At 42.2% G+C, this 19,219-nt stretch overlaps 1 protein-coding gene across 1 annotated transcript in view; it reads right to left on the reverse strand.

Moving 5' to 3' along the window:
* Positions 1-18,052, reverse strand: part of NINJ1 (ninjurin 1) — a 53,311-nt gene extending 35,259 nt beyond the window's left edge. The window contains exon 1 of the mRNA XM_030205976.1: positions 17,799-18,052. Coding sequence (XP_030061836.1) covers positions 17,799-17,870 — 72 coding nt within the window. The 5' untranslated portion in view covers positions 17,871-18,052. The remainder of the gene's footprint in view (positions 1-17,798) is intronic.
* Positions 18,053-19,219: the final 1,167 nt, after the last annotated feature.

Below are 19,219 nucleotides of genomic sequence, written 5' to 3' on the forward strand. Positions count from 1 at the left end.
CCAATTTGTATAGTTAGTTGAGCTTTCCAGACAATGAAACGCATAATTCCTCAAATAAACAAACACCACATATTATTTTATAAACCAAATTTAAGACACTAGATTACAAACACCTTTGTATAAAATAGGAAATCCAATGCATTAGCATTTAACTTTCAAAAAGGAGACTATGATAAAATGAGAAGAATGGTCAACAAAAAAAAAAAAAAGAGAGAGAGAGAAAAACCCACACCTTTGAGCAGCAGCTACAAAGGTCAAAAATTTACATCACATGTGGCTACTGTTCAAAATAGCATCCTGGAAGCCCAGACCAGATACAGTATGTTCCATGTATTTAAAAAGCAGGAAAAGAAGGCCAAACAGCTGGCATGGCTGGAGGAAGCTATTAGAGCTAAAAGAAAATCCTTCAGATAATGGAAGAAGGATCCAAATGAAAATAATAGGAAACAGCATAAGGAATGGCAAGTCAAATGCAAAGTGCTGATAAGGACGGCAAAGAGACTTTGAACAGAAGATTGTGCTGGAGGCAAAAACACATAGTAAAAACTTTTTCTTTGGTATATTAGAAGCAGGAATCCAATAAAAGAACCAGTTGGACCACTAGATGACAGAGGTAAAAGAGGCATTCAGGGAAGACAAGGTCCTAGTGGAGAGATTAAATTAACTTGCTTTGGTTTTCATGGATGAAGATGTGGGAGAGAGATCTCAGTGCTAGAAATGGTATTCAATGCTGCTAAGGGGGCAATTTGACAAACTGAAGAGTTGCAAATCACATGGACTGGATGGTATACATCCCAGAGTACTGAGGCCCTGATGATCAGAAGTCCCTCGCTGTTCCAAACTGCGCGAGACAATAAAGCCCCTATGATCAGAGATAACAGCATGCAAATTTTTCTCCAGAAGTTTTATCTTTTCAAAAGAATTAACTTCTTGAGCTCAGCCCAAGCGTGGGCACCTTTTTATTCTAGGCGATATGCAGCTAACATCAATTTATTTTGCTTCTTTTTATGTTTAAATATTAGTGTCCTCCGTGCTGAAGTTTGCTCCACATACTGTACGATATCATCACTATGTGAAGGCACTCAATTTTACTATGCACCTCATACCCCACTCTCTGTTTGGTGGTCAGGAATTTTAAGTTTTTATTAAAAACATTTCACATTCGGCTTAGAAACTCTGTAAATGACCTTTGGTCCTAGCCAAGTTTTCCTTATGGTATATATTAACCAATAAAAAAACAAAAACACATTTAATCCAAGATCCAGTCTGATGAGTCCACAGTAAATATTCTGTATATGTACACACACATCCGAGCCAATTCCTACGTCAGGCTGGCTGGGAGTGTAGCTGCTAGTGTTCATCTCATAGCTCCAAGACAAAAGTGCTGCAATGAAAGTAGCATTTGGGCTAAAAGAAACTGGTAGCCAAGGGAAGTCTGACATTTCCTTTAAATATGAAAAAGATTTTGGAAGAGAAAAAACAAAACTCAAAAAGGTGGTGTATAATAGTTTTCCAAGAACCATAAGGAAAGTAGTAATAAGACTTTTCAGAGTAGGACAAAGAGAAAAACAATGACTAATTTCCAGAGACAACTGTAACATCAAAAATGGGTGTGGAGTCACAAAATCTAAAATGATAACAATATGATCCTCTCAAAAAGAGAGACTTATAGCTCAGCAAAAAAGAAGGAAAAGCCTCAAAGAGCTTCAAATCCAAAAATTTATAGAGCTAAACTATGGCCAGTGTTTTGCTTAGCTGCTTCAGGGCTTATCTTTGGCAGCGATTTATTTACATCAAGAACATTCCTTTCATGAATTGCGTTGTGTGGTTTTACAATGAGTAGGTCCGCTATGGAGAAGAGGAGACAGATACAAGATATTGCTTTGGCAAGAGCAGAATTGGATCTGTGCATTTAAATCTTTGGAATCTCTGGGATTGAATTGGTGTATTGAGTGGTGCCATTTCTTCTGACTTTATTCTGAACTGCCTATTGGCTGAGCAGCGTGGAAGCATCCGATGCTATTGAACAGGGATCGCCATTTTGATCGGCTGCGAGAGCTGGAGGGCAGCAGCAAGAAGTTGAACTGCTGTCTTGTTATGTGACAGACTATGTATATTGTATTGGAAAAGTGTATATTTCAGGAAGTGATGTTTGATCTTCTGCCCTTTATATTTTTCTTTTTTGGCAACTACTACTACAACCCCGACTGTTTGGCCCCTGAAGCAGCTAAGCCATCATTTAGCTCTGGAACTCAGACTTTTCCTTCCTTTTTCTGGGCTATAAGTCTCTGTTTTTGAGTGGATCATATTGTCATTATTTTAATTTTCCAGAGCTCCAGACACCAGATCTCACAAGTTCAATCTATGGTCAATATCCTTTTCAGCAAGATTTCTCCACTGCAGCTTCCTCCCTTTCAACAATGCTATACCCCAATATGACATTTGATTCTTTGAACATTTATGATGTTCACATGGAACAATGATTGCTACAGTTCATTCCAACTTGGCAGAATTACACTGTCCATTGCTTCCTGCCAGTAATATTACATATGCGTGTGTACACGGTGCAGGATGACATGCCCTTTTACTCTATTTTTGTACCATACAATGCATTCATTAGTTTTATTGCTTTTTCCCCTGATTCCTATGAAATAACATCACACTATAATGCAAGCAACAAACACAGTAAAAAGAAGTTTAATTCAAACTGACAAATCCAGCTCCTATGTTAAAGTAAAATGACTCCCTTAGTGATTACCAAACAGCTAAACTAGTGCTAATGACATTAACACACTTCGGGCCTCTTATCAAGCCGCGCAAGCAGCTCCTGGTGCGATAATGCTGACAAAGTAGGCACTGCCGTGCGTTGTTTACCACAGGATTCATTTTTGTCATAGGCCCTAAATTAAATAACATGCATTAACACTGTTCCTATATGCAGTTAGTAAATGCCCCCCTCCTCCATTAAGAAAGCTTGACATACTAGATAATATAACTATGCATGGAAACCTTCTGGAAAATTTTAAAAGTCAGACAAACATTTTCCTTGCTATCTCACTTTTTGTTGTTGTTACCTATGATATTTTGTTTGATTTTCTTAAAACCAAAACAAACATTTGCTTTTTTTTTTTTGTTTGTCTTAGCACATAAGATTAGCCATGCTGAATCAGGCCAAGGTCCATCCAGCCCAGCATCCCTTTCCCAAAAGTGGCCAGTTTTGGACACAACTATCCAGCAGATACCAAAAGGTAGATCAAAGTTTCTCATAGCTCATTTTAAGGGATGTGATCTTCTTAGTTTAGACTTTCATACATTGTTGCTTCTTTTCCTTTACTTTTATATTTTGATTCCCTGCATTTTAGGCACCAGGTGGCAAATTTTACAGTCCCAAGCAAACTGGCATCCATAAATTTTCCAGCCTAACCTTTTATTCTAAGCCAAATATATCACACAATTTTCAAACTATAAGCTTAAATAGACATAGAAACCCAGACATTATGGAATAACTTGGAGGGGGGAGGTTGGGGGCTCGTCTGCAAAAGCTTACATTCAGATCCCCATTTACCGTATCAAAAAAATTATAAATAAAAATATTTTATTAAGTGTGGACTTTATCACAAATGATTTGTTGTTCTCCACTAAGGCTAATTGTTCTTTTTACCAACTTCCTTTTCAAACATACTGCACCTGATGGAATATCCTCAGTCTAATGGTTCTTGATTAAGCATATGAATTAGTTAAAACTGAATAATGTGTACAAATGTAATTATTGGCCAGTCTGCTAGCATATTGGCTGTGCCGCCGCTGAGGATGAAGGAAACAGGAGAAGAAACCTGGGTTTGTTTCTTGTCTCACTCTTCCACTCCCTGGGTCAGCTATGGCTAAGGATGCTGAAGTGTTTACAGTACAGAACAACAAGGGGATGGAGACCTGCGGTAAACCAAGGTAACATAAAAAGAAATTGAAGGATTTACTGTGGATGTGGGAGCAAGAAATTTAAAGACTTTTTCCCACAGTTTAAAAGACACAAGTACTCCTCCCACAGTTCCACCATCTCTGTGTCTTCCCCCCCCCCTCCCCCCCAACACGGTACCTCTGCCTTATTGAGCTGCCCGACAGTGATTCCTACAGGCCTATTCCAAGGTCTTCCCTCTGCCAGGTCTATCCTTGTGATGGAACTTCCTGAAACAGAGGGAAGATGATAGGCATGGAGGGGAGCATAGGGACAGTGACACAGAGGGAAGATATAGGGAAGAAGAGGAACACAGAAGGGAGATGCTGGACTTGGGGGGCATAAGGACACAGAGGAGTGATGCTAGACACAGGAGGAAAGGAAAGGGACAGAGTGGTGTTGATGGATGCGGGGATATTGACACAGGCGAGATGCTGAACAGGGAAGTATAGTGAACATCTAGAAGGGAGATGCTAAACATGGGGAAAGATAGGGCTACAGAGATGGAAGAAGGATGGTGCGCATGGAGGAAGAAGTGTCAAATGGACAGGAGAACCTGGTGAGTGAGTTAACAGAAGACAGAGGGAAAGAAACCAGAGCCTGGGACCAACATGATTTGAAAAATAAAACAACCAGACAAAAAAAAAAAAAAAGGTAGAAAAAATATTTTTCTATTTTGCGATTAGAATGTCAAGATGTGTATCCTGCCAGGGCTGGTGTTAGACATAGCTGGAGCCCAGGGCAGAATTTGGGAGAGGACCCCAAAGACCACCACCAGGCCATGTCTTCTTCAACTTCCAGCAGGCTCAGGGGTCTCTGGCCAGGGGGCAGGTGCTCTAATTGCACTCCATCCCTGGCAATATTTATATTTTGTACAAAATAGGAGGAAATAGTAACATAGTAGATGATGGCAGAAAAAGACCTGCACGGTCCATCCAGTCTGCCCAAGAAATGTGCCACTTTTTTGCATATACCTTACCCTGATTTGTACCTGTCTTTTTCAGGGCACAGACCGTACAAGTCTGCCCAGCACTATCTCCGCCTCCCACCATTAGCTCTGGCACAGACCGTATAAGTCTGCCTGGCACTATCCTCGCCTCCCAACCACCAGCCCCGCCTCCCACTACCGGCTCTGTTATCCAATCTCGGCTAAGCTCCTGAGGATCCATTTCTTCTAAACAGGATTCCTTTATGTTTATCCCACGCATGTTTAAATTCCGTTACCGTTTTCATCTCCACCACCTCCCGCGGGAGGGCATTCCAAGCATCCACCACTCTCTCCATGAAAAAATACTTCCTGACATTTCTGCCCTCCTTCAATCTCATTTCATGTCCTCTCGTTCTACCACCTTCGTATCTCTGGAAAAGGTTCGTTTGCGGATTAATACCTTTCAAATATTTGAACATCTGTATCATATCACCCCTGTTTCTCCTTTTCTCCAGGGTATACATGTTCAGGTCAGAAAGTCTCTCCTCATACGTCTTGTAACGCAAATCCCATACCACTCTCGTAGCTTTTCTTTGCACCGCTTCGATTCTTTTTACATCCTTCGCAAGGTACGGCCTCCAAAACTGAACACAATACTCCAGATGGGGCCTCACCAACGACTTATACAGGGGCATCAACACTTCCTTTCTTCTGCTGGTCATACCTCTCTCTATACAGCCTAGCAATCTTCTAGCTACGGCCATCGCCTTGTCACACTGTTTCGTCAACTTCAAATCCTCAGATACTATTACCCCAAGATCCCTCTCCCCGTCCGTACCTATCAGACTCTCGCCGCCTAACACATACGTCTCCCGTGGATTTCTATTCCCTAAGTGCATCACTTTGGCAAATAGGAGGAAATGCATCTCTTTCTATTTTTTATGTGTTGTACTACATGCAACGCGTGGCTTCTTGGGATTTTGATTTTATCATCTTTGGTCAGCTGATCCATGGTGCTATCCAGGCTCTTTTAGCAACTATTTTGTCCTTACCCCAACAAGAAAGCTGAGCCAATCAGGAACTAAGTGCCTCTATAGCCTCTGCTATCTGGTGAAGGACAAGGAGTATGAAAGAGTTCAAAGCATGGTGAGTGAAGAGATTTGTGGCGATGGGCTGCAGGCAAGAGCAATTGGTCAGAACGACTGGTGGGCATGGATTCAAATGGTGAGACTGTGAGGGACAGACTACAGGGGTGAAGAAAATGCTTGGGAGAGTGCACCTCTGAAAGATATTGGAGAAAAGTCTGGTGCACCATACTTCCGCTGTATTCCTTTTTTAATCTTCAGAAAATCACTACTGCTTATTTCATGGCCAGGGAGGAAGACAGAAACTTCCTTTAAAAATTCCAACGTCGCTTCTCAAAATAGAAGAAGCTATGCAATAGCGGCAACCGTTTCCCCTCTCCCTGGAATCACATGCACCACCTCTGTAGTACAAACTCCTGCCAGTTTTACTGGATAGTAGAGAAACTTGCACCTCCTTTACAACAGTACTGAGATATACACAAGGAACTAGTGCCACATAAGACTATTTTTGAAAACAATATATTCTCATGTGCCTATTGACTGCTATGGAGTGGGGATGCATAGGTATTTTTGAGCATACTGAAGTACGGAATGACTGTTTGGTATACAGTATATATGATGGTTCTCTGATATGTTTGTGTTCTTTCCTTTAAATTGTTTGGCATTTCTTTCCTATTTTTTGGATTTTATATTGTAAATCACTGATTTATGTGATAAAAAGAAGCGATTCATCAAGTATTAGAAACAAACATGAAATATGGGCAAGTATATTTGGCTCCTTTTCCTTAGTTCTTTTGGACATGACAATATAATAGCAGTGTTTCTACACTGCAAATTACCAAGTCTTTGGTTCACTGCAGATTCACAATCAAGTCCACCAGCCATTTCTGGGAATATTACAAGTCTGACTAAAATCAGATATTTAACAATTTCATTAAAAAAAAGTTTTTAGTTTTCAATTAGATTCAGATCTGATAGGCAAGCAACTTGGTATGGGGGGGGGGGGGAACAGTAGAAATTTTCCTTTTACATTTTATACCTCTTGCAGAGGAAAATGTCAAAATGAGTTGGTCCCTTCAACAGGATATTCTATGTTTAAGAGATCTACTTATCAAATTGTGACACATACAACGGTGCCGTCCCAAATATAATACTATGGACTAGGTAGCAAATAAAAAAATATATACCACTTCTGTGAGTAACCAATGTAACAATCAAAAGAGGAGAGTTACATGTTCAAGTTTTCTGGCAGAAATGAAAAACAATGAAGAAAAAGGTTGGATATGTATATGCAGTGATTCTAAAAGGATATAAGGGAAGATGCTACATTGTCATGAGAGTTGAAGGTGCTAGGCATGTTTTGAATCAACTTGAATATAAAACATTACAATAGTCTAATTGTGGTAGAATGAAAGCTTGTATTAAACATTCTAAAATGTTCAGGTAGAAAATGTTCTAATACATCAGTCTGAACATACTGAAAATCATTTCTTTGTCCAGTTTATGGTACTGATATCATGAGTATGACTGCATATGCATAAACACCGCTTTGTAATATGCCTAAAAGTATGTGCACTGTGAAAGTAGGTGCATGGTTTTTAGGCAACTGAAAATGTACTAAGAGATTACAGTAAATTATTTTTTTTTGTTACATTTGTACCCGGCGCTTTCCCACTCATGGCAGGCTCAATGCAGCTTACATGGGGCAATGGAGGGTTAAGTGACTTGCCCAGAGTCACGAGGAGCTGCCTGTGCCTAAAGTGGGAATCAAACTCAGTTCCTCGGTTCCCCAGGACCAAAGTCCACCACCCTAACCACTAGGCCACTCCTCCACTTTACTTTCATCTAAAATGCATGAATATATCTATATAATGTGTTATATAAACACAAAATAACCAGGGCCAGCACTACATTTCACATATTCAGTTTGCATTAATACAGAAATACAACATAACCATACAGCTTTTTGCAGTCTGCCCTTCCACACCAGCTGCTCAGCTCTACAATCTCTTCCTCTCTCTCAGATCTGTGCTGTCATCTCCACCACCCTTTCTATAAACAAACATTTCCTCTGATTACTCAACTACTTCCCACTTTCACTTAAGAACCCTCTTTCCAGATCTTTTCTGTTTTTAAATCTTGAAATATGTATACATATGCTTAATGAAAAAAAAAAAGTTTGCTATTTTAGTAGCCACCCTCTGGATCTATCTCAGTCTCAGAAACCCATTTTGCACTTCTTATTACAAAAACATCTTTAAAAAAAAAAAAGTTTTGTCTCTCCATTTTACCATATTAGCTATTTTCAATTTCCTTTTCATCTTTGTTCTCCTAACTACTTTCCCAGCTTTTCTTAGCTTTACAAGACTGACAGTCATCTTTCTATTGTAGTTTATGAACACTAATCTTTTTTCTTTACATTTTCAGCTAGACAACTAAAGTGGTCTCTCTTCCACCTTATAATTTACCTACTTTGCTACTAAAAATTATATCATCACTTCATTTTTACCTCTGTCTGCTTAACCATATATTTTACCATCCAGCTAATGACTGCCGAGGTACTCCCCCTAGTTTAACAAAAGTTGTTGCCTAAAGTTTAGTTCCATCATCTTTGAATCATATATCACCACCTGTGCTTGGAAACTGAAGCATATTATGACATTGATCTACTATGAGCAAGTGAAACAGTGTTTTCAGAGGGTCAATTCTATCCCCACTATTATTAATCTATATATTCAGTCACATTCTTCTATTTTTAGCTTTATTGAACCCTTGTTCTGGAACAATCTTCCCTCCTATCTTCACATGGAACTATCATAATCAGAGATTTAAATCAAATAAACATTTTTGAGCAAAACCATGGGCCCCATTTAACTACCGCAGTACTGCCGAACTTTAGAACTGGGCTGCAAATTGGATATGCAGGTATGTGCATACACACCTAGAGCTACCTATCTTGCATAGTGCAAGGGAGTGTACACATGGGTGGGACTCCCACTTATGTGAGAAACTTACAAAATACTTTGTTAGGTACATCTCCACCACACTGGAGAAATTAGTTTCCATCCAGTGGTGTGCTGGTAAATGTTTAACAACAGGCTCTCTCCCCGGTCCACCTCGGCGCCCCCCCGTCCGTCCGTCCACTTCGGCGCCCCCCCCCCCCATCCACCTCTACGCCCCCCCCAAAAAAAATTGCAGAGCTGGCTATACCCGGGGGGGGGGGGGGGCAGCGGCCAACATTACTCTCGCCAGGAAAAAAAAAATTAAATGATCCCAGGTTCCAATCTAATTCATGTTTAATATGGGATAAAATGCCATAAATAAGTAAATAAACATAAACTTTTAACGTTCAGCACCTGATTCTCAAAGTGGACATATTCCAAACACTATAATGAAAATAAAATTATTTTTTTCTACCTTTGTTGTCTGGTGACTTTGTTTCTCTGATCATGCTGGTCCAGTATCTGATTCTGCTGCTCTCTATCTGTTCCCTTGACTCCGTTTCCAGGGCTTCCTTTCCATTTATTTCTTTTCTTTCCTCCTTTCTTCTTCATTTCTGGTCCTCCGCTTACTTGACTGTACAGTGGATCCAGCTTCTGCCTATTTTCTCCATCCACGTGCAGTTTCTCTCCTCACTTCCTTTTCCCTCATCTAATCTCCTTCCTCTATCTTCCCTCCATGTCCAGCATTTCTTCTCTCTCCCTTCCCTCCCCTCCATCCATGTCCAGAATTTCTCTTGCTCTTCCCGCCATCCATGTCCTGAAACTCTCCTCTCTCCCCTGCCCCTCTCTATCCATCCACACCCAGCAATTCTCTTCTCTCCCCTGCCCCCTCTGCCCAGCAATTCTCTCCTCTGCCCATCCATGGCCAGCAAATCTCTCCCCTGCCTCCCTCTGCCCATCCATGGCCAGCAGTTCTCTCCCCTGCCCCCCTCTGCCCATCCATGCCCAGCAATTCTCTCCTCTGCCCATCCATGCCCAGCAATTCTCTCCCCTGCTTCCCTCTGCCCATCCATACCCAGCAATTCTCTCCCCTGCCCCCCTCTGCCCATTCATGCCCAGCAATTCTCTCCTCTGCCCATCCATACCCAGCAATTCTCTCCCCTGCTTCCCTCTACCCACCCATGCCCAGCAGGTCTCTCCCCTGCTCCCCTCTACCCATCCAGCGATTCTCCTCCCTCCCCTGCCGCTCTGAAGCATGTCCAAAGATGTCCTTCGCTCCCACCATCCCCTCCCGCTCCCCTCCGTCTTTTTTTAATTACCTCCGTCGAAGCGCACGCCATTTAAAGCCCTGCTGCGTGCTGGCCGTCTCCAGGCTTCCCCTGCTTGCTTCGGATGATGTTCGTGCCTTAGTCCCGCCTTCGCGAAAAAAGGAAATGATGTCAGAATGAAGGCGGGACTAAGGCACGATCATCATCCGAAGCAAGCAGGGGAAGCCTGGAGACGGCCGGCCAGCACGCAGCAGGGCTTTAAATGGCAGCGTTTCGACAGAAGTAATTAAAAAAAAGACGGAGGGGAGCGAGAGGGGAGGGTGGGGGCGAAGGACATGGTTGTACATGCTTCGGAGCGGCAGGGGAGGTAAGCATGGCCTGTGATGGCGCCCTCCTGCCATGCTTACCTCCTGCAATGGAGCCGGCTCGCCCCCAACAACAACCGGCTCGCAAGAGCTGTCAAAATTTAACAAGCGGCTCTTGCGAGCCGGCTCCAGCACACCGCTGGTTCCACCTGATAATTTGCTTTCCTTTGGTCCCTCCGGACCAGTCCAAAATGACTGATGGGTTATGCACACCTACCAGCAGGTGGAGACTGAGAACTAATTCACCCGATAGGAATTGGATGGCTGGAGCACAAAAGCCCTTACGTCACTAGGATGAAATGTGGAGGAAACTCCCAACAGGGGAGTCCTCCCTGCACTTCAGAAGAGTCTGACTGAGAAGCAGCAGCCTGCTGCAAGAACCGTCCGGTCCGCTCCGCGACGGTGCACTCAAAATGGTGGCGTTTCCTGCCAAAAACTGACTGCTCCATAGAAAGCAGTAGGTTCCAAATTCAAAGCGGCACCACTTCACCAGCCCCGCTTCACCAGTCCCATACCGTGAAGCCATTTTTTCTCTTCTTAAACGCAACTCCGTGACTTTGGGCAACTCCGATACTCAATACTTACACATCCAAATTCAATTTGGGATGTTTTGAAAAAAAATAAATAAATGTCCAAAACTCCAGTGCCAAACATGGTCATTTTTGAAACAGAAAAGATTCTCTTTTTAATTTGAAAATTGCCCTATTTTAAACTTTTTTGTGCTCAGTGCATCTTTCTTTAAGGGTTATTTTCAAACAAAAATGTCCAACGGAAAAACGCACAAAATAAGCCATTAGGATGTCTGGGGGCCCAGCAGCCTTACTAGACTGGCCACACAAACATTCCAGCAGATCAGTGGGACAACCTAGGGGTACTGCACTGAGCTTTATATAAAAGGTCCTAGGTACACATCATATCATAACCCCCTTATATTATATGGTTCCCCCCCCCCCCCCCACAGAGAATAGCAAAAAAAGTGTACTGTACTCATCTGTACACCACTACAATAGCCCTTATGCCTGCAGGTGTCACCCATAATTGGGTTCAGTAGGTATTCTGTGGTTTTTGGGGTGCTTACATTTTCCACCACAACTGTACCAGTTACAGTGGGATATGGGCCTGGGTCTCGCTCTCTACAGTCCACTGCACCAGTCATGAGGCTACCCCAGATATCTGCTTGCTGCTCTAAGAGGAATGGCTATTATATCTGCAGCTGTCATACAGCCTGCTATGTTCTATCACTCACCTGTTAGAGGGGGTATGAGAGGATCAGTAACCACTGTGGAGGGGTCATGCCTTTATCCCTCCAGTGGTCAGTTTCAGCACCTTTTTGGCACTTAATCATTACTGAAACAGGTGTAGTCAAAAATGTACTATTTTTTGCCCTAGATGTTTTGACATTATTGCAGAAAAATGATCAAACCATAAGCCCACCCAAAACACACCCCTTTGAGATTTAGGTCAACTGCATAGAAAAACCATCTTAAAATGAGTTTCAAAAATAGCAATGTGGATGTGTTTACAAAAAACACTATTTTGGATGTTTTTCTGTTTCAAAAATGAACACCTTGGTGTACCGGATTCCACAGCCCTGCAGTTACATGTGTAACTGGCACTTAAATGTTTCTGCCTACTCTATGGTATTACCTTCAAGTCACCCAAAAAGGGCAGCATGAACACATTACTCCAGTGATAAAAGACCCTTCATGGACTACAAAGAGTACAGCAAATAGGCTTCAAAGATATCATTTTAGTGTGCAAAATTTTAAAGGGATTAGCACCAGATTAATGGCAAATGAGGATACCTAACTACAATAATGTAGGACCTGCTTGCATAGAGTAATTTTCCATCAGATCTTAAGCTAAATACTGTTGGCATCCTTTCACAAATTATGCAAAAAGTCCCCTTTTTTTTCAACAAAAATCTTTCAAACATGAAAATCTGCAAGCTATTCATATTAAGTTGTCTTTTATGCTTTTAGTACTTTTTCAAGAAATTCACCCAAGGTGGTGTACAGTAAGATGTCATGTTATGTCTTATTTTATATAATGTCTATGTTCCACTGCACACTACCCTTAGATCTTTGAGGTCAGTATAGAAAATGGAAAAAACAAAACATGTTCACAATTCATAAGCATAACATTCAGCTATCACCTTCTCCCATGTTTCTTCCACTACCAGCTGCTGGAACAGTTCACTCTAGAGAGAATCCAAGGGCTCCCACGTTCTAAAAAGGACACCACAGCCAACAACCCAATCAACATCTGGCTGACTGAACATACCAACAGCATCTCCCCTTTCCTAACAATTTTGTGAATTATTTCCATTAAATTGCTATCCATTTCTTCTGCCTGCAAGAATTTGTATATCATACAGATATAAATATATTTTATTACCTCTTTCCAGATTAATCCAGAGTGACTCCTCCTTAGATTTTAAGCCCTGCAGTTCTGTTGCTTTGACAGGTATCACTATTCCAAATACACACTGTTTAATGCCTTAGCATTTAAACAAAATTATATGGGATTCTGTTAAAATAAGCTTTCCATCATCTATATTTTGTTTACTAGTTAAATAAACCAGTTTGAATGAAAGGCGGTATAGCAGATGCCCAAACAAATACACCACAAGAAAAGAATGTGGAGATGAGAGAACTTATGCAAATGGAGAAGCCAGATGCAGTGCAAGCAAACAGTGTGATACATGAGAACATGGTGAGGATTTTTACAAAATACTGAAAAAAAAAAAAAGTTATTGATGTATTTCTGGTGCATTTCAATAAGTGGAGTGGAGGAGTGGCCTAGTGGTTAGAGCACTGGTCTTGCAATCCAGAGGTGGCCAGTTCAAATCCCACTGCTGCTCCTTGTGATCTTGGGCAAGTCACTTAACCCTCCATTGCCTTAGGTACAAACAGATTGTGAGCCCTCCTGGGACACAGAAATATCCAGTGTACCTGAATGTAGCTCACCTTGAGCTACTACTGAAAAAGGTGTGAGCAAAATCCAAATAAATAAAATAAAACATATACTTAATTCACAGTATTTAAAATAAAGCCACCACAAGCCCTGTGGAAACACTACAAGACCAATGCTCAGAACCAAACGCTGGCGTTACAGCCGATTAGTGCTGGTGTTAATCTGCGCAAAGAGGGCTTCAGTGCAGGAAACATGCACACCAGAGATGGCTGCAAATTGTATTTAAATTTCAAGATAGCCTACCCTAACGATCCAACCTAACCAAAACTTGCCCATACAATTCTTATTGACAATAGTATATTCTGACCATGTTCCCCATTATCATTTCTGCTACCCCATATACATTCCTTTCCATCTTTGTACGCCTACCTCCCAACACTCATTTCCTTCTGAACTCAGTTCCCCCTATGTTTAACTTACTTTCTGTTAACCCCATTAGTCTTGCGTTTACCACAAACTGTATATTCTTCCTACAACTTTGTAATTATTTATATTGTTACTATGTAAGCCGCATTGAGCTTGCCATGTGTGGGAAAGCGCGGGGTACAAATGTAATACATAAATAAATGTGACCAAACCGATATACTTCTTATATCTGATATCCTGGAATGAACATGTCATAACAAAACTCTAAGCCACATTGAGCCTGCAAATAGGTGGGAAAAGGTGGGATACAAATGCAATAAATAAATAAATTAATGAGGTCATTTGCTATGCCTTCCCAATGCTTAAAGAACAGCACAGAAACAAACCCTGCTCTTACCACTGGAAAAATAACACAAGCTAAGGGCTGGTGCTGGAATGGGGGGGGGGGGGGGTGAAAAAAAAAGAATTTTGTGATTCGTCTGCTGGTTTTCATTTGTTTTGGAAGCAGAAGGAAATCCGTGCCAGCCTCTAAGCGCCAGTATTGAAAAACAAATGTGTGCAACTTCGAGTAAAACTAAAGCACACATTGGCACCTGTTTTCTGTTCTTAAATATAAGCCTTTCAAGTAGGAAACAATTTTAAATGCTTTTATTTAAAGGCACAGCAGAATGGCGCCTATGTATGCTTCACTTCAGGGTTTGCCTGCTTCATGCATACAAGAGTTACACTTACCACAAACCTTGTGCACATGCTCTAGGCACATTCCTCCCCCTTACTTTTGGTCTCACAGCACACATATAATTTGTATACCAGTAGCTTCCAGCCTTGAAGAGCTATTTTTCTACGCTGTTCCTGCAGTATGGGATGGCCGCTGTTCATTACAGCACCAGAGCTTTGAGCATCAGGGCCTATGATTATCATTGCATTACACAGTTCTTATACCTTTAGAATCAATTCAGATTCAACTAAGTGAAAACTTAAAAGGGAAAGGGAAATGGGCCTTGATATACTGCCTTTCTGTGGTATTTTGCAACTACATTCAAAGCGGTTTACATATGTACAGATACTTATTTTGTACCTAGGGCAATGGAGGGTTAAGTGACTTGCCCACAGTCACAAGAAGCTGCAGTGGGAATCGAACCCAGTTCCCCAGGACCAAAGTCCACTATACTAACCACTAGGCTACTCCTCCACTAGGCATGACCTATGGGAAAAAGAATTTGTGGTCTTAGCCCACTACTAGGAACTGGCAGGATCCTATACATTGCAGTCACCATGAGATTCTTATTTATTTATTTGTTACATTTGTATCCCACGTTTTCCCACCTATTTGTAGGCTCAATGTGGCTTACATAGTACCGGAGAGGCATTTGCCGTCACTGGTGTGAACAAATACAAAGTGATGTTGTGGTCGGTAAAGTTCGTGTGGCACAGCCACATTAGGGAATCGTATTGGAGGCGAGTTGTGTCTATTACGTTCTTTAGTTATGTTGCAGCGATCAGGCATTTAGGTTGGATCGGTAGGGTATGCCTTTTTAAACAGGTGAGTTTTTCGTGTTTTCAGGAAGCTGAGGTGGTCATATGTCGTTTTCAAGGCTTTCGGAAATGAGTTCCAAAGCTCTGTGCTTATGTAAGAAAAACTGGATGCGTAAGTTGATTTGTATTTTAGTCCTTTGCAGCTTGGGTAGTGCAGGTTTAGATATGTTCGTGTTGATTCTGATTCGTGTTTCTAACTGGTAGGTCGATCAAGTCTGTCATGTATCCTGGGGCTTCACCGTAGATAATTTTGTGAACCAGGGTGCAGATTTTGAAAGCGATACGTTCTTTGATTGAGCGCCAGTGTAGTTTTTCATGGAGGGGTTTTGTGCTTTCATATCGTGATTTTCCAAATATAAGTCTAGCTGCCGTGTTTTGAGCAGTCTGGAGTTTCTTTAAGGTTTGTTCTTTGTATCCCGCAAAAATACCATTGCAGTAGTCGACATGGCTTAGTACCATTGACTGTATCAGCTTCGAAATGTATCCCTTGGGAAGAGTTGTTTCACGCATTTGAGTTTCCATATTGCATGGAACATTTTTTTTTGTAGTGGATGTCACTAGGTTCTCTAGTGTTAGGTTGTGGTCCATTGTAACGCTGAGGATTTTCAGGCTTTCTGAGATAGTGAGGGTGTAGTCTGGGGTATTGATACTTGTGGGGTTGTCTGCGCTGTGTTGGGATGTGAGGATGAGATTGTGTTTTTTCTTTATTGAGTTTTAGTTGAAATGCATTTGCCCATGAGTCTATGATATTCAGGCTGAGCTTGATTTCGTTGGCGATTTCTGACAATTTAGTATTGTAAGGGATGTATATAGTGACATCGTCTGATTAGATGAAACGGTTGAGGCCTTGGTTGGATAATGACTTGGCTAGTGGGGTCATCATTAGGTTGAAGAGGATCGGGGATAGCAGTGATCCTTGTGGTACGCCACAGTCTGCTTTCCATGGTGATATGTTTGAGTTAGATTTTACTTGGTATGTTCTTGTGGTTAGAAAACCCTTGATCCAACTAAGTATGTTTCCACCAATCCCGAAGTTATCTAGTAATCTTATTAGTATATTATGGTTTACCATGTCAAATGCACTGGACATGTCAAATTGGAAGAGAAGGGTGTTTTTGCCTATTGCTATTTCCTGTTTGAATTTGGCTAGGAAAGTAATACTGTTTCAGTGCTGTGGAGGGGGCAAAATCCTGACTGTGATTCGTGTAGTATTGAGAATTTGTTTATCAGTAAGTTGTTTGGTTACCATGCTTTCCATCAGTTTGACTGCCAACGGAATTGATGCTACTGGGCGGTAGTTAGTGATTTCATTTGTATTTTTCTTGGTATCGGAGTGAGTAGAATATTGCCATTTTCCTTGGGGAACAGGCTTTGCTGAAGCATGTGATTTAGGTGGGATGTGAGGTCTGCTATGAAGCAGTCAGGGGCGGATTTCATTAGGTAGCTGGGACTGGCATCAATTTGCAGCGAGTGTTGGAGAACCTGCTAAGCACTTGGGAACTGTTGTCAATGGTGAGGAGGGTGAAGTTTGACCAGGTACGGTCAGCCGGGTATTCGCCAATGGTTGGGTCCAGCTCATTGAGGAAGTTTTCGATGTCGGTGTTGTCCTGAGGTAGCATGTTGCGTAGGTTTACAATTTTTTCATTGAAATACTTATAAATCCATGCATTCTGTTGGCCATGTTATTTACCTATTTGCACTTTTTTTTTTAGTACATAAGCTGTGGTCTAAAAACATAGAACAAAAACTTTAATCCTATCAACTCACTTCAGCTTTCCACACGTTAATTAGACCTGATGTGTGGAAAGCTGAAGTGAGTTGATAGGATTAAAGTTTTTCTTCTATGTTTTTAGACCACAGCTTATGTACTAGTGCATGATCAGCCAGAATTGCTAACAGCTGTTAAATGTGCGTTATTGAATTCCATTTTTGTATACGTAACAGGTTAACAGCCTTAGGACACATTAATAACTAGCTGAACGTCCTTAAACATAAGCCACAATAAGCTACGATGTGCTACCGATCTGAGCTATCTAGTGGAAAGTTTCCCAACAGGAGCAAGCCCCCTCCCGTTTCGAATTCCTGGCACGCAACAGCTTGAGGAGAAGCGCGCGCGCCGGGAATCCCCGCGTCCCCAAGCCAGGCACCTGACAGAGGTATATTGCCATGACAACCGGACCCGAGGATGCTGGACGACCCGTCGGGCTGCAGAGCGCATATGAGGGGACGTGGCTGGGCCTCCACGGTAGCCGAAACATATACGTTATAGAGCAAGAACAGTTGCCATGTTACGGGCCGGGCCTCGGCGTTTAGGGATCCTCGGAAGCGAACTGAACCAGGCGCATCGATAGGTTCTCGGGGTCCCTTCCCATGACCTTACCTCGTCGTTCTCCGGCTCCGGTTCGGCTCCCAGCCTGCCATTGAGCTCCATGACTTCGGTTTCATCGGCCATGGAGACGATAAAGGAATTCGGGCTCCACTGAACACTGACGCCGGCTGAAATGAGAAGAGCTCAGTTCTCTGTAACGGTCGACGGTGCTTCCCTCTCTCCTCGTCAGTGCAGGAGCTCCAAACCCGTCCCTTTCGTTTTTCTCCTCAGCACTCGCTCGCCCTCCCTCCCCCGTCCCGCGTGATTTCTCGTCTGAAGTATTTTACCGCCAGCCAGCCAGCCAGGGACACTTCAATGCTGCTTCCAATCAGGGGCGGGGCTTCGGCGCTGCAAGTCCTTCTCGGGGCTCGTGCGGGAGCTGCAAAGCGAATTCCCCGGTGACGTAGAAAAGTGAGCAGAGAAGACCCTTTGCAAGGATTTCCAAACTTATACATTCAATTCGTTGTGTAAACATACAATCGCTTGTGATTTTCTTTTCATGTGATCCGCTTGGTCCTATGCCGTACTTTGCAGACCTAATGCAAAAACCGGCTACTTTACATCAGCTGCAAAGTCGTATCTACCTGGTGACAAAATGTCCTGCCCCCCCACCCTTATCAGTTCAATCCTGGGGTAACCTGACCCTCAACGAGAGTACGTGAGGGAAGCTTTAACTAAACATTATCCCTCGGGATCAGTTGATGGCTCAACTCAGATAGCCAGATCGGCCCAGCGGGGCAGCAGATGATCTACTGTATAAGTGAAGTCTCTCCCACCGCTGGGGGCGGGGAAGAGGATTGGAAGGGTGGATAGCAGGGGTGGGGAGCAAGGTTGCTAACTTGATCCAGATTCCCCAAGGGCAGATGGCTCACAGAACAAAAGCACATATTAAATGGAATTGAAATGTGTTTAGTGAAAGACGTGGAGAACGTATTTTCAAAACACTCACACCTACAAAGTAACTCCAAAAGGCTATGATCATAACAATTATAAATGAATGTTGGCTCACAACATGACGAACCGAAAATTATAATCGACCCACAATCCCAATTTTAAACACACATATATAAATAGTAAGTATGGATCATCAATGGTGAGCTTCCTTGAATAACACAAGAGAAGACTATCCTCACCTTATATCTTCATCGGTCCTTTATCCAAACTTCAGTCTTTAATCTTTGACCAAAAGATTCAAGGCATCCCCTTGCAAAAGTAACAGATGGATGTTTTTCTTGCAAAAATGTCCAAATCGCTATTTTCAAAAAACATTGTAAAGATGTTTTTCTATGCAGTTTCATCTGCAGTGCATCCAAATCACAAAGGGGCATGTTGGGGGGTGGGATGTAGGCGTTCCCACAACTGTTAGATTGTGAGCCATTCTGGGACAGAGAACTATCTGGTGTACCTGAATGTAACTCATCTTGAGCTACTAC

Source organism: Microcaecilia unicolor, chromosome 6 (genome assembly GCF_901765095.1).
Source record: "Microcaecilia unicolor chromosome 6, aMicUni1.1, whole genome shotgun sequence".
NCBI lineage: Eukaryota > Metazoa > Chordata > Amphibia > Gymnophiona > Siphonopidae > Microcaecilia > Microcaecilia unicolor.